Source organism: Heterodontus francisci, chromosome 3 (genome assembly GCF_036365525.1).
Source record: "Heterodontus francisci isolate sHetFra1 chromosome 3, sHetFra1.hap1, whole genome shotgun sequence".
Lineage (NCBI taxonomy): Eukaryota > Metazoa > Chordata > Chondrichthyes > Heterodontiformes > Heterodontidae > Heterodontus > Heterodontus francisci.
In genome coordinates, this window is record NC_090373.1 from 186,342,215 (window position 1) to 186,367,837 (window position 25,623).

The 25,623-nt window shown below is 43.8% G+C and overlaps 1 protein-coding gene across 1 annotated transcript in view; it reads left to right on the forward strand.

Annotated features, from left to right (window-relative positions):
- The window catches only part of LOC137365059 (EH domain-containing protein 3), a 160,171-nt gene that overhangs the window by 105,746 nt on the left and 28,802 nt on the right, over positions 1 to 25,623 (forward strand). The window contains exon 5 of the mRNA XM_068027898.1: positions 15,937 to 16,101. Within this exon, the coding sequence (XP_067883999.1) occupies positions 15,937 to 16,101 (165 nt within the window). The remainder of the gene's footprint in view (positions 1 to 15,936; positions 16,102 to 25,623) is intronic.

Genomic DNA, 25,623 nt, shown 5'->3' on the forward strand with positions numbered 1-25,623 from the left:
AGTCAGCCACATTGCTGTGGGTTTGGAGTCACACATAAGCCAGACCTGGTAAGGATGGAAGGTTTCCTTCCCTTAAGTACTTTAGTGAACGAAATGGGTTTTTACAACAATCTGGTAGTTTCCTGGTTATCATTACTAATACTAGATTTTTAATTCCAGATTTATTTAACTAATTGAATTTAAATTCCTTAGCTTTTCATAGTCACACAACACGGAAACAGGCCCTCCGGTCCATTGTGTCTGTGCTGGCCATCAAGCGCCTACCTACTCTAATCCCATTTTCCAGTACTTGGCCTGTCGCCTTGTATGCTATGGCGTTTCAAGTGCTCATCTAAATACTTCTTAAATGTTGTGCGGGTTCCTGCCCCTACCGTCTCTTCAGGCAGTGCGTTCCAGATTCCAACCACCCTCTGGGTGCAAAAATCTTTCCTCAAATCCCCTCTAAACCTCCTGCCCCTTACCCTAAATCTGCCCTGTTGTATGTTTTGAACTTGTGTTTTGAGATCTCTGAATTACTGGTCCAGTAACATAACCATTAAACCAATGTACCCACAAATCTTTGATCTGAAAACTCTCCATTCTTCCATGCTTCCATATGCACCATTCAAGAATTTTAAGATGAGAAAAAAATCATTTGAGCCAATTGAAGCTTGTCCTTTAACATACTCATAGCACATCCAAGGGTGTCTTGGTCTTGTTTTTGCTCTGCTGCCATATATGGAGGACAATTCAGGCACATTACTCTTCGAATAAGGAGATTTTTCCTTGTGTTTAAAATTTTTACCTACTTTTGTCTTGATTTATACTTTGGTTACTTTTGAAGTGATGAGTTTGCTTTCTCCAAATTTATTTAAGATTTTATGTACTTCATTTGAGTCCTCTACTTAATTGTTACCTCTAGATTGTAAAGCTTAAGCTCTCAAATATTTCCTCTTTGCTTTTTCCACTTTATACTTTTTTTTTTATATTTCAGTGCATATTTTTCTCCAGTTTTGGTCTGACATACGTGTTTCAATTATGTCAGCTTGGCTCTATTGCTGATGTTTGAGTGAAACTCTTGGGATTTGTTGTGTACAAAAAAGAAGTCTTGGAAGGCAAGCCACTCGAGGTGCAATGTAACGGGGAAAAAGAATGCGATGAGGGAACACACTGGAAGTTGATTGGCGGAAGGGGTGGTGCAAAGTGGCAAGACAGCAATACTGAGTTCCAGAGGAGAGGTCAAGATGGGCACTGTACACTACAGACACCATTCAATCTATCTGAATTGCTTTGGGATATTTTGTGATGAGGCACTATATTAATCTAGCTGGCATACTATCCATTTTTTTGCATAATTTTTTGACTTGTGCTCTTATTCTGCTATTTATTTAGAATTGTTATTTGTAAATGCTGCTTCATATTTTCTGGCATTGAAAGGAATTTATTACGCCAAATCTTCTTTTTCTTTTAAACTATGTGCTAATTTCCAGCATTTTCTGCTTTCATTAGAGGATAGACTTAGCAGGAAAGCCCTGTGTATATACTTGAGTATTGCTGAAAGAGATGCTGTCGAAGCTTTTTGTCATGCACTCATCAGGACAAATACAAGAATACCATATTTCAAGGGGAACTGCATGAGAAAAGGCCGTTGGTTGGTTCGCAAGTCAACTTTGGTTGAGCATTGCCTTGGAGAATACACCAGGGAACTATTTGTCCTCATGCTTTTACTTAATTCAAAACAAGGTGCAATGCCAGGACATGTTCCTTTTGCCTGCAGAGGACCGGTCCCTGCATATGAATATATGTAGCTTCTAGCAAGCGAAAGTCAACATCATTGAGCCCTTTTGAGCAACTGGTGAGGTTAGCTGTTTTGCACTGATGCTGTGTAGTAGCAACATGAGTGGTATTTCCACTAACAGGATGCTGCCGTCAAGACGAAAAGATGTTCTGCCTACCACATAAAAAAAGTAATGTGATAAATGAATTTCAGTGCCAGTGCGATGCCAGGTGCGTAGGCTGTACGTCCCAACAACTGGCAGTTCTTATCAAACATACTCCCTTCCCAACAGCACTGTGGGTGTACCTACACCCCAAGGATTGCAATGGTTCAAGAAGGTGGCTCACCACCTTCTCCAGGGCAATTGGGGATTAGCAATAAATGCTGGTCTAGCCAGCGACACCCACATTCCATGAATGAAGGGAACAAAAAGCACGTCCCTTCGGCTGTTTGAAATAGGCAGAGTACTGACTGTACTCAGCCAGCCCATATTTGCAAAATTCAGAATACAATGATAGATGTGATTCCATGATTGACAGCACTTGCTGAGCAATCCCAAGTGTGCTAAGAATATGGCTCACTTGCGCTTACTAGAAGCTACATATATTCATATGCAGGGACCTGTCCTCTGCAGGCTAAAGGAACATGTTCAGGCGTTGCTCCTTCTTTGAATTGAATGAACACATGGGGACGATAGTTCCCTGGTGCATTCTTCATGGTAATGCCTTGACCAAAGTCGACTTGCCAACCAATCAGCTCCCTTTCCTCATGCAGTATACGTTGTTGCTCCCTTTGAAATTTGGCATTCTTGACTCTGTCCTGATGAGTGCAAGATGAAAAGCTTTGACAGTATGCTTTCTTTCAGCAATACACTAGTTCTGTACTACCAAGTGACTATTTGTGTCTGTACTGTAAAATTCTATTCATTACATAGTTATAGTACTGTAGTAAGTATCTCGGGCGATTCTTTCTTAAGCCCATTCTACTATAAGCCCACTAACTCTCCCAGCTATATTGATTACGCTTCCTCCTGCCCTGGTTCCTGCAAGGACTCTATTACAAGCTCCCAGTTTTTCAGTCTCCGTCACATCAGTTCTGACAATGTCACCTTTCCATACTAGGGCCTTCGATAGGTCTTCCTTTTCCCTCAACCAAGCACTCCCCTCCACCGTGGTTGACAGGGCCCTCAGCAGTGCCCATTCCATTTCCCACACTTCTGCTCTCGCCCCTTTCCCTTCCACCAGAACCTTTCATCACATCAGCCTCCACATTCAGTAGGTCATTCTCTACCATTTCCACCACCTCCAGCATGATGCTACCACCAAACACCTCTTGCCCTCACTTCCCCTTTCAGTTCTCTGAAGAGACTGTTCCCTCCAGGATACACTGATCCACTCCTCGATCAAATCCTCCCCATCTCACACACATTGCATCCCTTGCATTTGCAAGGGATGCAACCCTTGCCCTTTTGCCTCCTTCCTTCCCATTGTTCAGGGCCCCAAACACTCCTTCCAGGTGAAACTGCTATTTACTTGTACTTTCATTTTATATTATATTTGCCCCTCGTATGCGTTTCCTCTACGAGGGCAACCAAAATGGGTGACCACTTCGCAGAACACCTCCCTTCAATCCGCAAGCATAATCCTGATCATCTGGTTGCCTACCCCACTCTCGCTCTAACCTCTGCCCTCTGCCTCCTACACTTTTTCATTTTTTGGTTAGACTTTTTATAGCCTTCCAGACGCAACACTGAGTTCAACAATTTCAGATCATAACCACTGCTCCAATTTTTTTCAGCATAGCAGCTGGTGGTAATTCTGTAATTGCCATTTACACCTCCTCTAGACTCATCTTTTTGGCTACTTATCCCATTACTACCCCCTTTTTTTGCCTTACGCAATTATCCTATTTGTCATTTAATCGTTCCTGCCTTGCACCCCACCAGACCTTTTATATTTTGTCCTTTTCATCTTTCCCTGCCTCTACTTAAGCCTGTTATATCTTTTCACTTTCCAGTTCTGATGAAAGGTCATCAATCTAAAACATTGGATGTTTCCCTTTCCATGGATGCTGCCTGATCTGAGCATTTCCAGCATTTGCTGTTTTTATTTCAAACTTCCAGATTCAGATTTTGGTTTTCTTTAAAGGTATTTGGTTGTAAAGCATTTTGGGATATCCTGAGATCTCAATAGGTGTTACATAAATGCAAATTCTTTCTTCAGTTGTTACTGTGTACCAAATAAAATGACACAAGGTGTTTCATGCGATTAGGACTACAATGATATGACCCTATCTTGAACCCATGGGGAGGCAGTGGCATAGTGATGTCACTGGACTAGTAATCCAGAGATGCAGGCCAATGCTTTGGGAACATGGGTTCAAATCTGATGGCAGATGGTGAAATTTCAATTAATAAATCTGGAATTAAAAGCTAGTCTAGTGGTGACCACGAAGCTATCAACAATTGCTGTAAAAACCCATCTGGTTCACTTTTTAGGGAAGGAAGTCTGCTGCCCTTACCTGGCCTGGCCGGGCCTACATGTGACTCCAGACCCACAGCAATGTCAAGGGCAATTAGGGATGGGCAACAAATGCTGGCCTAGCCAGCGACACTCGCATCCCATGAAAGAATAAGAAATAACTTTGGGCTGAATGTTCTGGGCCCTTGAGATGGCAGGGGGTGGGTTGGGGGAGGTAGTGGGCATAGAGGTGGGAGGAGAGTCCACAAAACAGCAGGAAAAGTGACAGTCACCTTACGGACACCATGCAATTTTTTTCAGGGATGTGGAAGGCCAAAGACGGCCTTCCTGCCCAGAGGCCAATTGAAGCCCTTAAGTAGCCAATTAATACCCACAAGGGCCTCTTTCCACTGCTGGTGATATTTTACCCCTCCATGGGCAATTTGGAAAAGGCTGCCACTCAGCAAATAACTCCTTTTTCCATCTCCCCTGCCCCCCAACAAACGCCCCCTGCTCTCCGCAACCAACCCTCACCCCCCTTTCACTGGGGCCTGCCAGTCTGGCTTCAACAAGCCTGCTCCACTTACCTACAGTCTGGGGTTCCAGCACCGGTCCTGGTCCCACTCCCAGTTGCACTGCCGGAATTACTGAGCTGCCGGCCTTCTGATTGGCCGGCTGCTCTTGTGGGTGGAATCCCTGTCCTTAAAGCAATTCATTGGTTGCCTGGAGTGGAATTCGGCTGGCTGTCAAAAACCGGGCCGAGGCCAAGTTGCTCCCTGCCTTCTGGCCTGTCTTCGGGGGCCCATGCCTTCCAGATAAAATTCAGCCCTTCAAGTGTGGCATTCCTGTTGGCTGAGGTCCTGGAATAGCTCCTAGGCTGTTGAGTGAAAGCTGACTAGATTTCAGTTTCACCATTGTGTCAGTAGGGAATTTAAATAGCATCTCCATACCATGTAGTATTCAAAATTAATTGCAAAGGATAACCAGAATCTTAATCAAAAAATATTTGTAATTGCAGCCTGTTGATATATTTGCTACTAAAGAGTTTCTGACCCATCTGGTATAGTTCCAAGTTTGGGGACAAAGCATATTCATTACCTAGATGGTCTGGTACTGTTCTGAGTGTATGCATGTTTACTGAATACTGAGGGATTTTAAGATTTTATTCCTAGAATAAGTTAACTATTTGTTGGATGTGACTCCATTTATCTTGCTTCAGGTTGCTTGGTGCTTTTCATTATTGGAGTTGGAGATACAGTTAGACCTGGTTTGGATGCTTTGAACCCAAAAATGATTTTTTTTTCTCTTCCAAAAAGATCTTCACATTTCACACGGCTCAAAAAAAACCTGTATTGCTTGGAGGTAGAGGGGGCTTGTACTGCAGTTCAGATTGTAGGAGTAGGTAGAGGTACAGCAGCTTGTTCTGTGAGTTAACATGGAGATTTGATTCTGGAGGTCTATATTTGCCCAGGCTCACTTCCAGCAGTGATGACTTGGTAATCATCTGGAGCAGAAACTCCATCCCAAGATTGCCAGACCCCAACATGGGAACGGTGTAACCAACTGTATATCCTCACTGTTGTCTTGTGTGAAATCCAGCTAGCTTCTTGCATTGTTACCCTGTTGAGCGCTCTCCACCTCCACTGCAGTAATCTCTCTATACCTCACACCAAGTTGCTAGTCCAGAATTAATAATGGTTATGCTTCTGATCCTAGAGTCCATGCCTTGCATCTTTCAAGACCTAAACATCTGAAATATGTGAAAGGCTATCTGCTGTATTTGATCCAAGACATTTTCTGGAATATAATCAACTTTAAAAATGATTCTTCCAAATCACTTGTAAGGTCAAAATGCTCTGCCTTTGTTAAAAGTGCATTAGTTTCACCAATGAATTATCACGTACATCACAAGAGTTTCCGGAGCTTGAATCTGTTTTCCTGTTTGTTATTTGGAAATACTTGCCATAACTCCTGTTTGTGTCTGTCCTTCAGCATCCTTTGAAGTCTTTTGAATCCTTTTAAAATGAAATAGTAAAACACATTTGTTGTGCTGATGGCCTTGACTACAGTTATTGGATTTGTTATGTACTGGTTTTGGGTTGTGGGTCCAAGCCTAGTTGAATTTTAGTGGTGATATTACATTTGATCCATTAGAAAAAGGTGAAACGTGCAAATCCTATGCTCCTATTTGCGATCAGTAAGTAAAACTTGAGGCAGAGTTAAACATTTGCTTTACATTTACCTAAAGTTGTTACGATCAGTATAACCTGTTTTTCTATAGATCTTAAATGGATTAAATTAATCATACATGGTGACTTTTAAGGATATGTGTTGTAATATAAAGATAAATACAGTTGAAGGAGGCCATTCAACCCATAAACCTTTTTAAAGTCACATTTGATACTGGTCCTATTGCATGGGTGTCCTGTAGCCACCAGAAGGTACTGGATTTTTTTTTTTACCCAGTTAGGCTTGCCCACTTTCTTCCTGAGGGCTAAGAGCACACAACATCATAACATTGCCATACACCAGTCTATCCATCCTCATCATAACAGTCACTAACTGTCATTACTGTGTGCATGTGCATTGACCACAGTGTCTTGGTCTGCCCTGTGTACATGCACAGTTGTTGGGCTTTAACATTGCAGCTGCTTTAGAAGAAGACAACGGCACCATTGAAAATAAATGTGGGCGAGCAGCTCAATTAGCCTACAAAACTAGTCTGTTATGCAAAGAAAAAGAAACAATAGAACATGTATGGCACCTCATTTCCTCCTCAGAATGTCCCTCCACAACACTTTAATTACCTTTTGAACTGTTATGTAGATAAAATATTTGAATATTTGCTTCCTGCCCAGAAGACACCGCTAGGTATTAATCCTGTGTGAATAAGTGCTTCCTGGCAGCAGGCCCAAACTTGTCTTTTTTACCAATTTGTACATAAGCATCCTTATCCTGCATTCATGGTTTAACTTCTAATAGTGCTGAGGATTATGCTTTTCTATTCCACTTTGTATCCTGTATATCTTCTTATGGTTCTCCTTTCTTTCACCTCTTCTCGAGGCTGAAGAGTTTTGAGCTTTCCTAACAACATCCCCTCAGAACTCTGTTCTCTAACACTACTGTATAAATGAGTGACCCTCTCTGTCATTCCTGGTGCTCGGATGGTTCCTTTGTGCCTTAATCAGAAATAAACGCAATGATTGAACTACTCCCTGGTGAGGCTATTATGGCGCTTCAACATAACTTCAGATTGATACTCTATTGATTTGGTAATATAGATCAACAGTACCTTGATACTCAAATTGAGATCCAAAAGTTCAAACTTCCACTTGATGTGTGCTTCCGAGGCAGCTAATCTGATTGTTCCATTTCAAATGACCATCCACCATACTAGTTTCAGGGTCCAGCAGCTCTCCTTTTGCATTAAAGTTAACTTAATTAAATCTGCATTAAAGAGAAGGTATTCAACGTTCATGGTTTTTTTTTTGTGAGGCATGTTAAAGAAAGCTAAATCTTTTCTGGTCAGAAAAAAAGATGGTGAACAGAGCCAAGAGAGAAGGTTCAGTGCTTAATGGCACATCCCAGTGCACACCTGAACCATGTAGAACACAAGGATCCCAAGTTCAGTACCCAGCTGTGTTAGCTGATCTACATTGAGGTTCTGTTATTTGTCAGTCCCACATTCAGGGAAGAAGTGAACTGTCCCCTGCTTCAAAGTACTTGTGTGCTGATGTCCAGTAAGGAAATCATAGGATTAGGCTGTAATGCATTTCATGGTGGGATAGCCTGTAACCCTCATTTCAGGCTTGCACAATGAGTAGTTTCTGGAGAGGTACAGCAAGGCTGCCAGGGTACATGGAGCCATATTTTGAGTCAGCACTGTCTGTTATTAAGGAGATCGAAACTTGTGGCAAACATGATTTTAGCTTTTGGTATTTGTTGACTTTTAGGTGAGGTGAGACAAGGTGGGTAGGGCAGACAATTTTGCTGAAGCAGATTTGAGCATTTTTGATCACTAACATTTTTTTAAAACAAGTATTGTGTGATTTTGTTACTTTTAACAATGACACGATCACAATTGGCTTTTGTTGAAGGTTTTGTGAGGAAACCTCCCTGTCTGTTAAAGCTTCTGTCATGTATTCTGAGCGTGTGCGAAGTTAGCTTGTTGTTTTTGGACAACCTTGCACAAAGTACAATCGGTTTGCTAATCTAATGATCTGCAACCTTGATGCTGCCTGTCCCAAAAGGCTCAACAGATGCAGTTTCCTTTGGATGCATATTGAGTTCCTGGAACATTGTAAGTGTGGAGAAAGTCGAAATTTATCATTCATCACTTGTAGTAGGGGAAGTAATACAGTAATCATAATTCAGTTATGCTTTTGTAATGGATAATTTGTAATACTAACATTCTTCATCAGTAAGTATGCAATTCAGGCGACCTTTCACATTATTTGTTATAATTAGTGTCACGTTAAGTTACAGGCCTTTTGTTTTCCTAGCCCATTGTAGCAAAGTGCAGTAAAAATTTTAATTGTCAATAACTGGGGAGGTTAAAATAATCACAGGTTTTATTTCATTCTCGCTAGTGTGAAATGGACACTTGGAAGTGGTTTACTGCCATGAAATAAAACTTCCACTTTATTTGAGGATGCAGTTTGACTGTTCTCCTCCTGTTATGCTAGTCTTACATAGTTGGTTATAAACCTCCATGGGGTTTTTTTTTTTCTCTCCTTGTGCATTGTACTGTCTGGGTGAACAGCTGAACTGTTGGTAGTCTCTGGAGGAGTTCGAAATAGGCTGTGCAGGGTTGGGGACTATCAGCTTGATGGCTGTGAGGGAATATTTCCAGAAGAGATGAGCCTATCTCTACCTCCTTCCCAAGATCCACAAACTGGATTGCCACAAAAGACTCATCATTTCAGCCTGTTCTTGCACTACAGAACTAACTTTTTTTTATTCTCCTTGACCAGTTTCTTCTCCCCTACATCCGTGATACTTCTAATGTCCTCTGCCATTTTAATAGTTTCTATTTTCTTGGCACTAACCATCTCCTTTTCACCATGAATGTCCACTCTGCACCTCCATCCCTCACCAGCATGGCCTAAGGGCCCCCACTTCTTGAACGGAGTCTCTACCAGTCCCTATCCACCTGCACCCTCCTTCGCCTGACTGAACTTGCTCTCACATTAAACAGCTTTTCCTTTACTTGATTCACTTCCTCCAAATAAAAGGTGTAGTTATGGGAGCCTGTATGAATCCTAACTATGCCTGCCTTTTCATGGGATATGTGAAACATTCTTTGTTCAGACCTACTGTGCTTCACTTCTTTACCTCCCTTTTTCTGTGACATTGTATCAGTGTAGTTTCCTGCTGTCTCTCTGTCTCTCTGTCTCTCTGTCTCTCTGTCTCTCTGTCTCTCTGTCTCTCTGTCTCTCTGTCTCTCTGTCTCTCTGTCTCTCTGTCTCTCTGTGTCTCTCTGTGTCTCTCTGTGTCTCTCTGTGTCTCTCTGTGTCTCTCTGTGTCTCTGTGTCTCTCTGTGTCTCTCTGTGTCTCTCTGTGTCTCTCTCTGTCTCTCTCTGTCTCTCTCTGTCTCTCTCTGTCTCTCTCTGTCTCTCTCTGTCTCTCTCTGTCTCTCTCTGTCTCTCTCTGTCTCTCTCTGTCTCTCTCTGTCTCTCTCTGTGTGTCTCTGTGTGTCTCTGTGTCTGTCTCTCTGTCTCTCTGTCTCTCTGTCTCTCTGTCTCTCTGTCTCTGTCTGTCTCTGTCTGTCTCTGTCTGTCTCTGTCTGTCTGTCTCTGTCTGTGTCTCTCTGTCTCTGTCTGTCTGTCTGTCTCTGTCTGTCTCTCTGTCTCTGTCTCTCTGTCTGTCTCTCTGTCTCTGTCTCTCTGTCTGTCTCTCTGTCTGTCTCTCTGTCTCTGTCTCTCTGTCTGTCTCTCTGTCTGTCTCTACTATAAGCCCACTGACTCCCTTAGCTACCTAACTACACTTTGTCCCACTCTATTTCCTGTATGAACTGTTCCATGCTCCCAGTATCTCCATCACTGCTGGTTGATGTCCTTTCATCAGATGAAAAGTGATTTGACCTGAAACATTAACTCTCCTTTTTTTTCTCTCTCTCTCCACAGATGCTGCCAGACCTGCTGAACATTTCCAGTATTTCCTATTTTTTTGATTTCCACCATTCACAGTATATTGCTTTTTCTTTCAATTGCATCTGTCTGATGTTGCCATCTTTCATGCCAGGGCTTCAGAAGTATCTTTTATTATTTTTTTATTTTTCCTTAAGCAAGGATTCCTCCTGTGTCCCTCTCCCCAACCTCCCTATGTAGTTGACTATCAACTGTGTCTGTCCATTTCCACCGCTTCTGCTCTCACCCCTTCATCTCCTTCCCTGATAGAATTCCCTTTGTCCTTGCCTTCCACTCCAACAGTCTCCATTTTCAACAGATCATCCTCTGCCATCTCCAGCACGATGTTACTACCAAACATTTCTTTACCTCCCCTTTTAACAATCTGAAGCGATCATTCCCTTCAAAGTACCCTGGTTCACTGCCTCCCTTCTACTGTCCAGGGCTCCAAACACTGCTTCCAAGGGAAATAGCAATTTACTTCTGCTTTCAATTTAATATACAGTATTCTCGGCCTACAATTTGGTTCCCTGTACGTTGGGGAGACAACACCCAATGGAGAAATCACTTTGCATAACACCTCCATTCAGTCCGCAAGCATGACCCTCAAGCTTCCAGTTACTTTTTAATGTCATTAAATGCCTTTCCCATTCCCACTTACCTCTGTCCTCAACCTACACTGTTCCAATGGAGCTCAATGTAAACTCCAGGAATAGCACCTCCTCTTTTTCTATTAGGCATTTTATAGTCTTTCTGACTCAGCTTCTGGGTTTAATAATTTTCACCCAGCAGCTGTTGCTAATGATTCTACTATTGCCATTTACACCACCTCTAGCCCCATTTTTTTTGTTTCTTTACTTATCCCACTACCAGCCCTTTTTTGCCTTGCACCATTATCCCTTTTATCTTTAAGCTCTCCTGCCCTCCCCCTTGCCCTACCTCTCTACTTAAAACTTGTTATTTCTCTAACTTTTTCCATTTCTGATGGGTCATCATCCTGAAACGTTAACTGTTTCTCTTTCCATAGATTCTGTCTGACCTGCATATTTCCAGCATTTTCTGTCTTTCAGATATCCAGCATAATTTTGCTTTTGTGTAGAGGGATGGTATTTGATTTATCATGGCTTATCCTTCTGGTACACTAATGCTCTTGTCTTAGTGATCCAAATCCCTTGCAAAGTAATCTTTACTATGTCCAACTAATTCTGCAGTTTTTAAATAAGTAACAAAGCCACACACCATCCTGACTTGGAACTATATTGCCATTCTTTCACTGTAGCTGGGTCAAAATCCTGGAACTCCCTTCATAACAGAACTGTAAGTGTACATATCCTACATGGACTGCAACGGTTCAAGAAGGCAGCACACCACCACCTTCTCGAGATGGGCAATAAATGCTGGCCTAGCCAGTGACACCCACATCCCAGGAATGAATGTAAAAAAAAAAAGTGTATTCCAGTCTAATCAATTGAGGAAAAGCTCAGCTGTATAATACAGGAGCACTGCCGGCACAGAAAATAGTGAAGCAACTGTGTTGTGTCTGATGCCAGGAGCAAATGTGTAAATAATATCAAAGTGCTTTTCTTTTCCTCTAATAATAATGTGGTCTAAGCAGAAATTGATTAAGATTAAAACCCCGACCCTTTATTGTAAACCTCTGCCGAGTGTTCTCAACCATGTGTTTGTATAGAGATTGAACAAGTGGTATGGTATTCTACTGTGAAATTTGGGGAAAGGTATGAGACCTCTTGTTTTTCTTATAGGTTTGCATTATTGTGAATTGTTTGTGTTGCTGTCTCTGCCCCTACCTCAGCCTGTTTGTCACCTGAAGCCCTCATTCAGCTTTTGCTACATCCAGACTCAATTGCTTTCCGGCGTGCTCCCACCTTTCATCCCGTATAATCTATAGCTCATCCAAAATTCTGTTGCCCATATCCTAACTTGTATCAAGTCCCATTTATCATTACCCCCAAAGCTTGCTGACTTAAATTGGCTTTTGATCCAACAAAGCCTCTTTTTTAAAATTCCCATCCTGTGTTCAAATCCTTCTATGGCCTCTCCCCTTCCTGTTTCTCCAGCCCTGCAACCCTTTCGGAGCGTTGAATTCCTCACAAATTTAGTCTCGTGTGTACCTGATTTCTTTTGTCCCCACATTACCAGCTGTGCCTTCACGTATCGAGGCACTGAACTCTGGAATTTCCTACCTAAACCCCTCCACTGCCCTACCTCTTCGTCTTTTGAGATGCTGCTTAAAACCTGTTTCTTTGACCAAAATTTAGGTCACCTATCTTAGTACCTTTAAGTGGCTCAGTGTTCAATTTTGCCTGATAACACTCCTCAGGAGCAATTTTGTACTTTTTACTACATTACAGGTGCTATATACAAACTACTGTCATGCTACATGAAATATGCCACATAAAGCATATTCCTAAACACCACAGTGATTGATAACAGTAGATTTTAGGCAGGCCTTTAGTCCATCTAATTCACCCATCCACAGTATTTCCTTTTTTTTATATTTTTAATTCCATTTATTATGAACACATCTGGTTCCTGCTTGAAATTCTTGTTCCTTCCACCACCTGGCTTTCCCTTTTTATTTGGAAAAAGAAAAAAGTGGAAGTGTCCTGAAAACCCTTGGGGTTTGTTCAGCTGATGTTTACCATTCTCTGAGGTTTCCCTAAAAGCATAGGGGAAATGTATTCATAGAACTAACTTGGCACACAACAGAATCTGCAGCATCAGAGAATCATGGAGTTAGAAGAAAGTCCGTGGGTGTACATTTAATTTGGCTACTGTACAAAATTGGTGTATCAATTCAGTGCTGAATTCCAATTTATTTGAGCAGGTTCTATTTTAAAATCTTGTCAGTCATTTACAGCACAGAAGAGGGCTGTTCGGCCCGTTTAGTCCATCCGGCTCTCTGTGGAGCTATGCTGTCAGTCCCATTCCCCGACAAGTTTATTTCTCTCAGGTGGCCATCCAGCTTCCTCTTGAAGGCATTGATCGTCTTCGTTTCCACCAGCCTTGTGGGCAACGAGTTCCAGGTCATTACTACCCACTGCATTTTAAAATAAAAAAGTGCTTCCTTGTATTTCCCCCTGTATCTTTTTGCCTCAAATTTTCAATCTGTGTCTCCTAGTCCTTGTACCATTTGTTAATGGGAATAGCTTTTCCTTGTCTAACTTATCTAAGCTTGTGTTGGCAGTTCTTAGCATGCTTTTGTTTTGAGCTGAGTTTGACCAGTAAAACGGCCACTCACCTGTCTCGTGTTTTTATATTTGTTCATGAGATATGGGTATCGCTGGCATGGCCCACATTTATTGTCCTCCCCAATTGCCCTTGAAGATGGTGGTGAGCCACTGCCTTGAACCTCTAGAGACCATAGAGTGTAGGGGCACCCATAGTGCTGCTAAGAAGGGAGTTCCAGTGACCATGAAGGAATGGCAATATATTTCCAAGTCGGGGTGGTGTGTGACTTAATTGTAAATGGAATAAATTTCCCACTCGGTAGCCCCAATATCAGTCCTGTTTAAGAAAAGGAAAGTAGTAAATGTTTTCTATATTCATCCTTCAACTCCACCGCCATCCCCTACCAATATAGCCTATTCGCTCATTCAGGGATAGGATGGTCCTAAAGAATGGAATGTGTTTTTCTCTCACCTTGATCATTGTGACTGCACTTCAGAAGCAATTCATTGAAACATTTTGGGATGTCCTGAGAATCAGTTTTTTTTTCACCAGTGATCACGTACACTCAGGCAAAATGTATTGGGTGAAATATAAATGTCCCTTTTATAATATTCCATTTGGAACTGCAACCTCAAGAACCTTCCTCCGTGCTATCTATCATAAGATTTCCAAGTTGGTTGCAGATTTGAAGGCAATTTTATTTTGGTTCATCGGTGTCATCAGTGAGTTTCTTCATTTCTCAGACTGAGCAATGTTTACGAGGCCACATTTATTGTTCTGCTATGATGCTCCATCAGTAGTCTTCGGCAGAGAATTGAAGGATTGCAATATCAAGTCAAGGTGGGTGTGAGATGTTAATTATAAAACAATGCTGGAAATACTCAGCAGGTCTGGCAGCACCTGTGGAGAGAGAAATAAAGTTCATGTTTCAGATCTCTAACCTTTCATCAGAACTGGGAAAAGTTAGGAATGTAATGGATTTTGAGCAAGTGAAGTGGGGGAGGGTGGGAAGAACAAAAGGGAAAGTCTGATAGGATGGAGGGCAGGAGATATTAAATGACGAAAGGTTTCATGGTTCATGGCCAAAGGGGAGTTGTGTTGGAACAAGTAAAGAAACACAATGTGTCTAGAAGAGGTATGAATGGCAGGATCCTTAATATCTGCTGCCTGAAAAGAAATGAGAGAAAACCAACCAGCAAAGAAAAATGAAACAAAATGGGTCAGAGGTTAGGATCTAAAATTGTTGAACTCGATGAGTCCAGAAGGTTGTAAAGTGCCCAGTCAAAAGCTGCTGATCTCAAGCTTGTGTTGAACTTCATTGGAAAACTTCAGGCCAAGGATAGAAAGGTCAGAGTTGGGAGCAAGGTGGAGAATTAAAATGACAGGTGACAGGAATCTTGGGGTCATCCTTGCAGACTGAATAGAGAAATAGTCACCCAGTCTGTTTGGTCTCCCCACTATAGAGGAGACCACATTGTGAGCAGCAAATACAGTATAATTGAAAGAAGTACAAGTAAATCACTCTTCCACTTGGAAGGAGTGTTTAGGGCCTTAGATGGTGAGGAAAGAAGGTAAAAGGGCAGGTGTTGCATCTCCTGTGCTTGCATGGAAAGATGCCGTAGGAAAGGGAGTGGGTGATTGAGGAGTGGACCAGGGTGGTGGAGGGAACAGTCCCTTTGGATTGCTGAAAGGGATGGGAAAATATGTTTTTAATGGTGACATCACTCTTAAGGTAGTGGAAATGGTGGAGGATGATCTGTTGTATACAGAGGCTGAAGGGGTGGAAGGTGAGGATAAGGGGAACCCTTATCATGGCCCTGAGAGAGGGGAAGAGGTGAGAGTAGATATGCGTGAAATAGAACAGACCCGTCAACCACTGAGTGAAATCCTCAAATGAAGTAAAAGGAATGCGTATCTGAAGCACTGGTATGGATTTGGTATAAGATGTTGATGGGCCTGATTTTATTGGATCATTGCCAATCAATCTTTCTGATTTTTTTTTAAACTAATTTTTCATTTTATTTCTGAATTTGGTGTGTGACTTACATTTTTAGAGAGCGTTAAGAGTAAGCTGAGTAGTCTGACTGGAGTAATGTGTAGACAGGACTGGGTAGGGATAGCAAGATCCCTTCCATGAGGACATTAGTCATCAGGTTAGGTTTTTCTAACTGGTAAACTTTCATGATTATTTATCTGATGTAACCCATAAATGACAAGATTTTAAAGAATTCAGTTTTGCAACTTGCTTTGATATGAACTCGTAACTTCCTGGATTGCTATTGTAGTACTGTAACCACACCAAAAAAAATTTTTTTTTCAGTCTTCTGTTCCCCAAAATGTGGATTTAAGTGCTTATATAAACAAAATGCAATTAATTCAGCATATTTTTCCTGTCCCCCAGGTTCATGCCTACATCATCAGTGCCTTACGGAAAGAGATGCCAGCTGTATTTGGCAAAGACAACAAGAAGAAAGAACTGATTAGCAGCCTCGGAGACACTTATGTCAGGATTGAACGAGAACATCAGATCTCCCCTGGGGATTTTCCTAACCTGAGGAAAATGCAGGTAGGTCTGAGTTAGTAAGCTTCACCTTGCTTTGTTTTTTTACATGCTTTGCCATGTTGCTATTGCAGTACTACATGATCAAAATGTGTTGCAAGCTGGTACCCTTGTGTATTGAGTCTGTGTGCTTGGTTATATACATTCTCTTTAAGAAAGGCAATAAATATTTGTTTTGGATTTTTGTAGTGTCCCTCTCTGACATTACCAGATTAATGATTCTCCAGTCTGTACAGTGTGCTATCCTGATCTGTTTTATTAATAAAGAAAAAGTAGTTTACCAAGTGTATACACAGCCTTGCATGCTACTGATTGGGGAATTTTCTATGCTTTTTATAAACTAATATTGCTGCTGGTGTTTGTCTTGTGTTGGAAATTTAAGGTTTCAAGCCAATTTTAGTATTGGCAAGATTGACTCTTGTAGAAATTTCTTCCGTAATTGGGAGGTGATGTAAAGCAAAAGAGATTTGTGTAGCATAAACGAGGTGACAATTTCACAGAATCGCTACTGTACAACGTATCCGCACCGGCTCTGCGAAAGAGCAGTTCACTTGGTTCCATTCTCCCGCCTTCTCCCTGTAAGCATGCACGTTCTTCCTTTTCATATAACAGTCGATCTCCCATTTGAATGCTTCAGTTGAACCTGCCTCCACCACACTGTCAGGCAGCACATTCTAGACCTTAACCATTCGCTGTGTGAAAGTTTTTCCTCATTTCATTTTTGCTTCTCTTACCAAATACTTTAAATATTTTCCCTCTCTTTCTTGATTCTTTCCAAAGTGAGAACAGTTTCTCTCGATCTGCTCTGTCCAGACCCCTCATGATTTTCAGTACCTCTATCAAAACAGTCCTAACTTTTCCAATCTATCTTCATAACTGAAGTTCCTCATCCCTGAACCATTCTCATGAATCTTTTCTGCACACTCTCTAATGCCCTCGCGTCTTTCCTGAAGTGTGGTGCTCAGAACTAGACTCAATACTCCTGAGGCCGAACTAGTGTCTTCTACAAGTTAAACATAACTTCCTTGCTCTTGTACTCCTATTAATAAAGCCCAGGATACTGTATGCTTTACTAACCATGCTCTCCACCTGTCCTGCTACCTTCAATGACTTATGCACATATGCACCGAGGTCCCTTTACTCCTGCACCCCCTTTAGAATTTTACCCTTTATAAAATACTGTCTCCATGTTTGTCCTACCAAAATGCATCACTTCACATTTCTCTGCATTGAACTTCATCTGCCACCTGTCTGCCCATTCCACCAACTTGTCTGTGTCTATTTGGGGTTCTACACTATTCTTGTCCCTTCACAATGCTTCCAAGTTTCGTATCATCTGCAGACTTTGAAATTGTGTCCTGTACACCAAGGTCTAGGTCATTCATATATGTCAGGAAAAGCAAGGGTCCCAACAGTAACCCCTGGGGAACTCCACTACAAACCTTCCTCCAGCCCGAGAAACTTTGTTTCCTGTCAATCAGCCAATTTCATATCCATATTGCTACCGTCCCTTTTATTCCATGAGCTATAACCTTGCTCATAAGTTTGTAGTGTGGTATTATATCAAATGCCTTTTGAAAGTCCATGTACACCACATCAACAGCATTGCCCTCCTCAATCCTCTCTGCTACCTCAAAAAAAACTCCAAGTTGAACATGATTTTCCCTTAAGAATTCCATGCTGGCTTTCCTTAATTAACCCACATTTGTCCATGTGACTATTTTGACCTGAATTATTCTTTTCTAGAAGTTTCCCCACCACTGAATGTTAAACTGACTAAGGGAGAGCAAGGTGGCGCTCTCAAGTCTGACAAAATAATTGGTACAGTACAAGCTTTAAAACAACTGGCAGAAGAGCAGGTACCATATTTGTCTACTGAGCTCCATAGCCATTTGTGGTTTGAGGTGAGCAGTTATGTGCAGCTACAAAGAATTGCAACCCTCAATAGCAGTGATGCACTTTGAATTACATCATTGGGGTTTTGTGCAGTGATGCATGGAAATAAGTACCAGAATAAAGTTTAATCCAGTAAAAGCACTGACAAGGTTCAGTATTAACATGTGTAAATAGCATATATTGTGAAATTCTATAGAATCACAGAATAGTTTCGGCACAGGAGGCGGCCATCGGCCTGTTGTCAATGCCAGCACAAGAGCAACTGACCTAGTCCCACTCCCCTGCCTTTTTCCCCAAAGCTCTGCAAATTTTTTCTCTTCAGATAATTATCCATTCCCTTTTGAAAGCCATGATTGAATCTGCTCCATCGCGCACTCAAACAGTACCAGTTCCAGATCCTAATCACTCGCTGCATAAAAATAAATTTACTCAAGTCACCTTTGCTTCTTTTTCCAATCACCTTAAGTAGAAAATAGGAGCAGGAGTAGGCCATTCGGCCCTTTTGGGCCTGCTCCGCCATTCAAACAAGATCATGGCTGATCGTCCAATTCAGTACCCTGTTTCGCTTTCTCACCATATCCTTAAATCGGTGTCAACTGATTCTCGAGTCTTCTGCCAACTGGAACAGTTTCTCCCTATCTACTCTGTCCAGACCCCTCCTCATTTTGACATCCTTGAAAGTGGATGAATCGCCAGGGCTGGATGGATTGCATCCCAGGTTGTTAAAGGAAGTCTGGGAGGAAATAGCGCATAAGCTGAGGATTATCTTCAGATCCTCACTGGATACAGGCAAGGTGCCAGAGGATTGGAGGTCTGTGAATGTTATACCATTGTTTTAAAAGGGTGTGAGGGATAGGCCAAATAATTAAAGCCAGTCAGTCTGACCTCAGTGCTGGGTAAATTATTAGAATCAATTCTGAGGGACAGGAGAAACTGCCACTTAGAAAGGTACACATTAATCAGGGATGGTCAGCATGGATTTGTTAAGTGAAGATCATGTCTTAGGAACTTGATTGAGTTTTTTGAGGAAGTAACAAGGAGAATTGATGAGGGTAGTGCAGTGGATGAGGTCTACATGGATTTTAGTAAGGCATTTGACAAGGTCTCGCATGGCAGACTTGTCAGAAAAATGAAAGCCCATGGGATACAGGGAAATGTGGCAGGTTGGATCCAAAGTTGGCTCAGTGACCGGAAACAAAAGGGTAGTAGTCGACAGATGTTTTTGCAAATGGAAAGTGGTTTCTAGTGGCGTTCCACAGAGCTCAGTGTTGGTTCCCTTGCTGTTTGTTGTGGTATATATTAATGATTTGGACTTGAATGTGGGAGGCATGATTGGGAAATTTGCTGATGACACAAAAATTGGCCGTGTAGTTGATAGTGAAGAGGATAACTGTAGACTCCAGAATGATGCCAATGGTTTGGCTGTGGCAAATGGAATTCAATCCAGAGAAGTGTGAGGGAATTCATTTGAGGAGGGAAAACAGTGAGGGAATACACAATAAATGGGAGGATATTGAGAGGGGTAGAAGAAGTGAGAGACCTTGGAGTGCATGTCCGCAGCTCCCTGAAGGTGGTAGGGCAGATAGAGTGGTGAAGAAGGCATATGGAATGCTTTCCTTTATTGGTCAAGGTATGGAATACAAAAGCAGGGATGTAATGCTGGAACTGCATAAAACACTGGTTAGGCCACAGCTGGAGTATTGCGTACAGTTCTGGTCACCACATTACAGGACGGACATAATCTCTCTGGAGAGAGTACAGAGGAGAAGCCCTGTTGCCAGGGCTTGAAAGTAGCTATGAGGAAAGATTGGATCGGCTAGGCTTGTTTTCCTTGGAACAGAGGAGGTTGAGGGGTGACTTAATTGAGGTGTACAAAACTGAGGGGCCTAGATAGACAGGAAGGATGTGTTTCCCCTAGCGGTGAAGTCAATTACCAGGGGGCACAGATTTAAGGTGATTGGTAGAAGGATTAGAGGGGACATGAGGAAAAACTTTCACCCAGAGGGTGGTAGATGTCTGGAATTCACTGCCAGGAATGGTGGAGGAGGCAGAAACCCTCAACTCAATTAAAAGGTACCTGGACCTGCAACTGAAGTGCTGTAACCTGCAAGGCTACGGTCCAGGTGCTGGAAGGTGGGATTAGATTGGGCAGTTAGATTTTTCGACCGGCACAGACACAATGGGCTGAATGGCCTCCTTCTCTGCTGTAAATTTTCTATGGTGGTAGTGAGCATAGGAATAGGAGAATTGATCGATTGAACACATGGCTGGAGAATTGGTGTAGGAAGGAGGGCATCAGATTTCTAAAGCATTGGGACTGGTTTTGGGACAGGTGAGACATCTGCAAGATGGACAGGCCACACCTCAACAGGACCAGGGCTAATAACCTTTCAGGGCGATTTGCTAGCGCTGTTGGGGAGAGTTTAAACTAACTTGTCAGGGGGGTGGGAACCTGAAGGGTAGTTCAAATTGGAAGGAAGTAAAGCTGGTAACAGGAGGTAGAAAAGTAGCAAGTGACATTAGAAGGCAGGCGAAACATGAGCCAGGTCTCTGTTATCGTCACAACCTCAAGCTCCCATGTGGCTACCTGCACCTGCAGTTCACCAACCATATTTCACTCACACACTCACACACATCACACCCACACACTCACACCACTCTCCACACACACACCTCAACACACACACTCACACACACCCCCACACTCCACACACACCTCCACACACACTCTCACACACACTCTCACACACACTCTCACACACACCCCACACACCTCTCACACACACCCACACACACTCTCACACACACACTCTCACACACACCTCACACACACTCTCTCACACACACCCACACACACACTCTCACACACACCACACACACACACCACACTCCCCACACAACACACCCCCACACACACCCCACACACACTCCTCACACACACCCACACACAACTCCACACACACTCTCACACCACACTCCACACACACACACTCACACACACTCTCACACACACCTCACACACACTCTCACACACTCTCACACTCTCACACACACTCTCACAACACACTCTCACACACACTCTCACACACACACTCACACACACTCACACACACTCTCACACACACACACACTCACACACACACTCACACACACACTCTCACACACACTCCACACACACTCTCACACACACACTCTCACACACACTCTCACACACACACTCTCACACACACTCTCACACACACCTCACACACTCTCACACACACATCACACACACTCTCACACACACTCTCACACACACTCTCACACACACTCACACACCACTCACACACACTCTCACACACACTCTCACACACACTCACACCACACACTCTCACACACACTCTCACACACACTCTCACACACACTCTCACACACCTCACACACACTCTCACACACACTCTCACACAACACTCTCACACACACTCTCACACACACTCTCACACACACTCTCACACACACTCTCACACACACTCTCACACACACTCTCACAACAACACACTCTCACACACTCCCACACACTCTCACACACACTCTCACACACACTCTCACACACACTCACACACACTCTCACACACACTCTCACACACACTCTCACACACACTCTCACACACACCACACACACTCTCACACACACTCTCACACACACTCTCACACACACTCTCACACACACTCTCACACACACTCTCACACACACTCTCACACACACTCTCACACACACTCTCACACACACTCAACACCTCTCACACACACTCTCACACACACTCTCACACACACTCTCACACACAACTCCTCACACACACACTCTCACACACACTCTCACACACACTCTCACACACACTCTCCACACACCACACACACTCTCACACACACTCTCACACACACTCTCACACACACTCTCACACACACTCTCACACACACTCTCACACACACTCTCACACACACTCTCACACACACACACTCTCACACACACTCTCTCACACACACTCTCACACACACACTCTCACACACACTCTCACACACACTCTCTCACACACACTCTCACACACACTCTCACACACACTCTCACACACACTCTCACACACACTCTCACACACACTCTCACACACACTCTCACACACACTCTCACACACACTCTCACACACACTCTCACACACACTCTCACACACACTCTCACACACTCACACACACTCTCACACACTCTCACACACACTCTCACACACACTCTCACACACACTCTCACACACTCTCACACACACTCTCACACACAACTCTCACACACACTCTCACACACACTCTCACACACACTCTCACACACACACTCTCACACACACTCTCACACACACTCTCACACACACTCTCACACACACTCTCACACACACTCTCACACACACTCTCACACACACTCTCACACACACTCTCACACACACTCTCACACACTCTCACACACACACTCTCACACACACTCTCACACACACTCTCACACACTCTCACACACACTCTCACACACACTCTCACACACACACTCTCACACACACTCACACACACTCTCACACACACTCTCACACACACTCTCACACACACTCTCACACACACTCTCACACACACTCTCACACACACTCTCACACACACTCTCACACACACTCTCACACACACTCTCACACACACTCTCACACACACTCTCACACACACTCTCACACACACTCTCACACACACTCTCACACACACTCTCACACACACTCTCACACACACTCTCACACACACTCTCACACACACTCTCACACACACTCTCACACACACTCTCACACACACTCTCACACACACTCTCACACCACACTCTCACACACACTCTCACACACACTCTCACACACACTCTCACACACACTCTCACACACACTCTCACACACACTCTCTCACACACACTCTCACACACACTCTCACACACACTCTCACACACACTCTCACACACACTCTCACACACACTCTCCACTCACACACACTCTCACACACACTCTCACACACACTCTCACACACACTCTCACACACACTCTCACACACACTCTCACACACACTCTCACACACACTCTCACACACCACTCTCACACACACTCTCACACACACTCTCACACACACTCTCACACACACTCTCACACACACTCTCACACACACTCTCACACACACTCTCACACACACTCTCACACACACTCTCACACACACTCTCACACACACTCTCACACACACTCTCACACACACTCTCACACACACTCTCACACACACTCTCACACCACACTCTCACACACACTCTCACACACACTCTCACACACACTCTCACACACACTCTCACACACACTCTCACACACACTCTCACACACACTCTCACACACACTCTCACACACACTCTCACACACACTCTCACACACACTCTCACACACTCACACACACTCTCACACACACTCTCACACACACTCTCACACACACTCTCACACACACTCTCACACACACTCTCACACACACTCTCACACACACTCTCACACACACTCTCACACACTCTCACACACTCTCACACACACTCTCACACACACTCTCACACACACTCTCACACACACACCTCTCACACACTCACACACACTCTCACACACACTCTCACACACACACTCTCACACACACTCTCACACACACTCTCCACACACTCTCACACACACTCTCACACACACTCCACACACACTCTCACACACACACTCTCACACACACTCACACAACACTCTCACACACACTCTCACACACACTCTCACACACACTCTCACACACACTCTCACACACACTCTCACACACACTCTCACACACACTCTCACACACACACTCCAACACACACTCTCACACACACACTCTCACACACACTCTCACACACACTCTCACACACACTCACACACACTCTCACACACACTCTCACACACACTCTCACACACACTCTCACACACACTCTCACACACACTCTCACACACACACTCTCACACACACTCTCACACACACTCTCACACACACTCTCACACACACTCTCACACACACTCTCACACACACTCTCACACACACTCTCACACACACTCACACACACTCTCACACACACTCTCACACACACTCTCACACACACTCTCACACCACACTCTCACACACACTCTCACACACACTCTCACACACACTCTCACACACACTCTCACACACACTCTCACACACACTCTCACACACACTCTCACACACAGCTCTCACACACACTCTCACACACACTCTCACACACACTCTCACACACACTCTCACACACACTCTCACACACACTCTCACACACACTCACACACACACTCTCACACACACTCTCACACACACTCTCACACACACTCTCACACACTCACACACACTCTCACACACACTCTCACACACACTCTCACACACACTCTCACACACACTCTCACACCACACTCTCACACACACTCTCACACACACTCTCACACACACTCTCACACACACTCTCACACACACTCTCACACACACTCTCACACACACTCTCACACACACACACACTCCCACACACACTCTCACACACACTCTCACACACTCTCACACACACTCTCACACACACTCTCACACACACACTCTCACACACACACTCTCACACACACACTCACTCACAACACTCACACACACTCACACACACTCTCACACACACTCTCACACACACTCTCACACACACTCTCACACACACACTCTCACACACACTCTCACACACACTCTCACACACACTCTCACACACACTCTCACACACACTCTCACACACACTCTCACACACACTCTCACACACACACTCTCACACACACTCTCACAACACACTCTCACACACACTCTCACACACACTCTCACACACACTCTCACACACACTCTCACACACACTCTCACACACTCTCACACACACTCTCACACACACTCTCACACACACTCTCACACACACCTCTCAACACACACTCCTCACACACACTCTCACACACACTCTCCACACACACTCTCACACACACTCTCACACACACTCTCACACACACTCTCACACACACTCTCACACACACTCTCACACACACTCTCACACACACTCTCACACACACTCTCACACACACTCTCACACACACACTCTCACACACACTCTCACACACACTCTCACACACACACTCTCACACACACACCTCTCACACACACTCTCACACACACTCTCACACACACTCTCACACACACTCTCACACACACTCTCACACACACTCTCACACACTCTCACACACACTCTCACACACACTCTCACACACACTCTCACACACACACACTCTCACACACACTCTCACACACACTCTCACACACACTCTCACACACACTCTCACACACACTCTCACACACAACACTCTCACACACACTCTCACACACACTCTCACACACACACACACTCTCACACACACTCTCACACACACTCTCATCACACACACTCTCACACACACTCAACTCTCACACACACTCTCACACACACTCTCACACACCACACTCTCTCACACAACACACTCTCACACA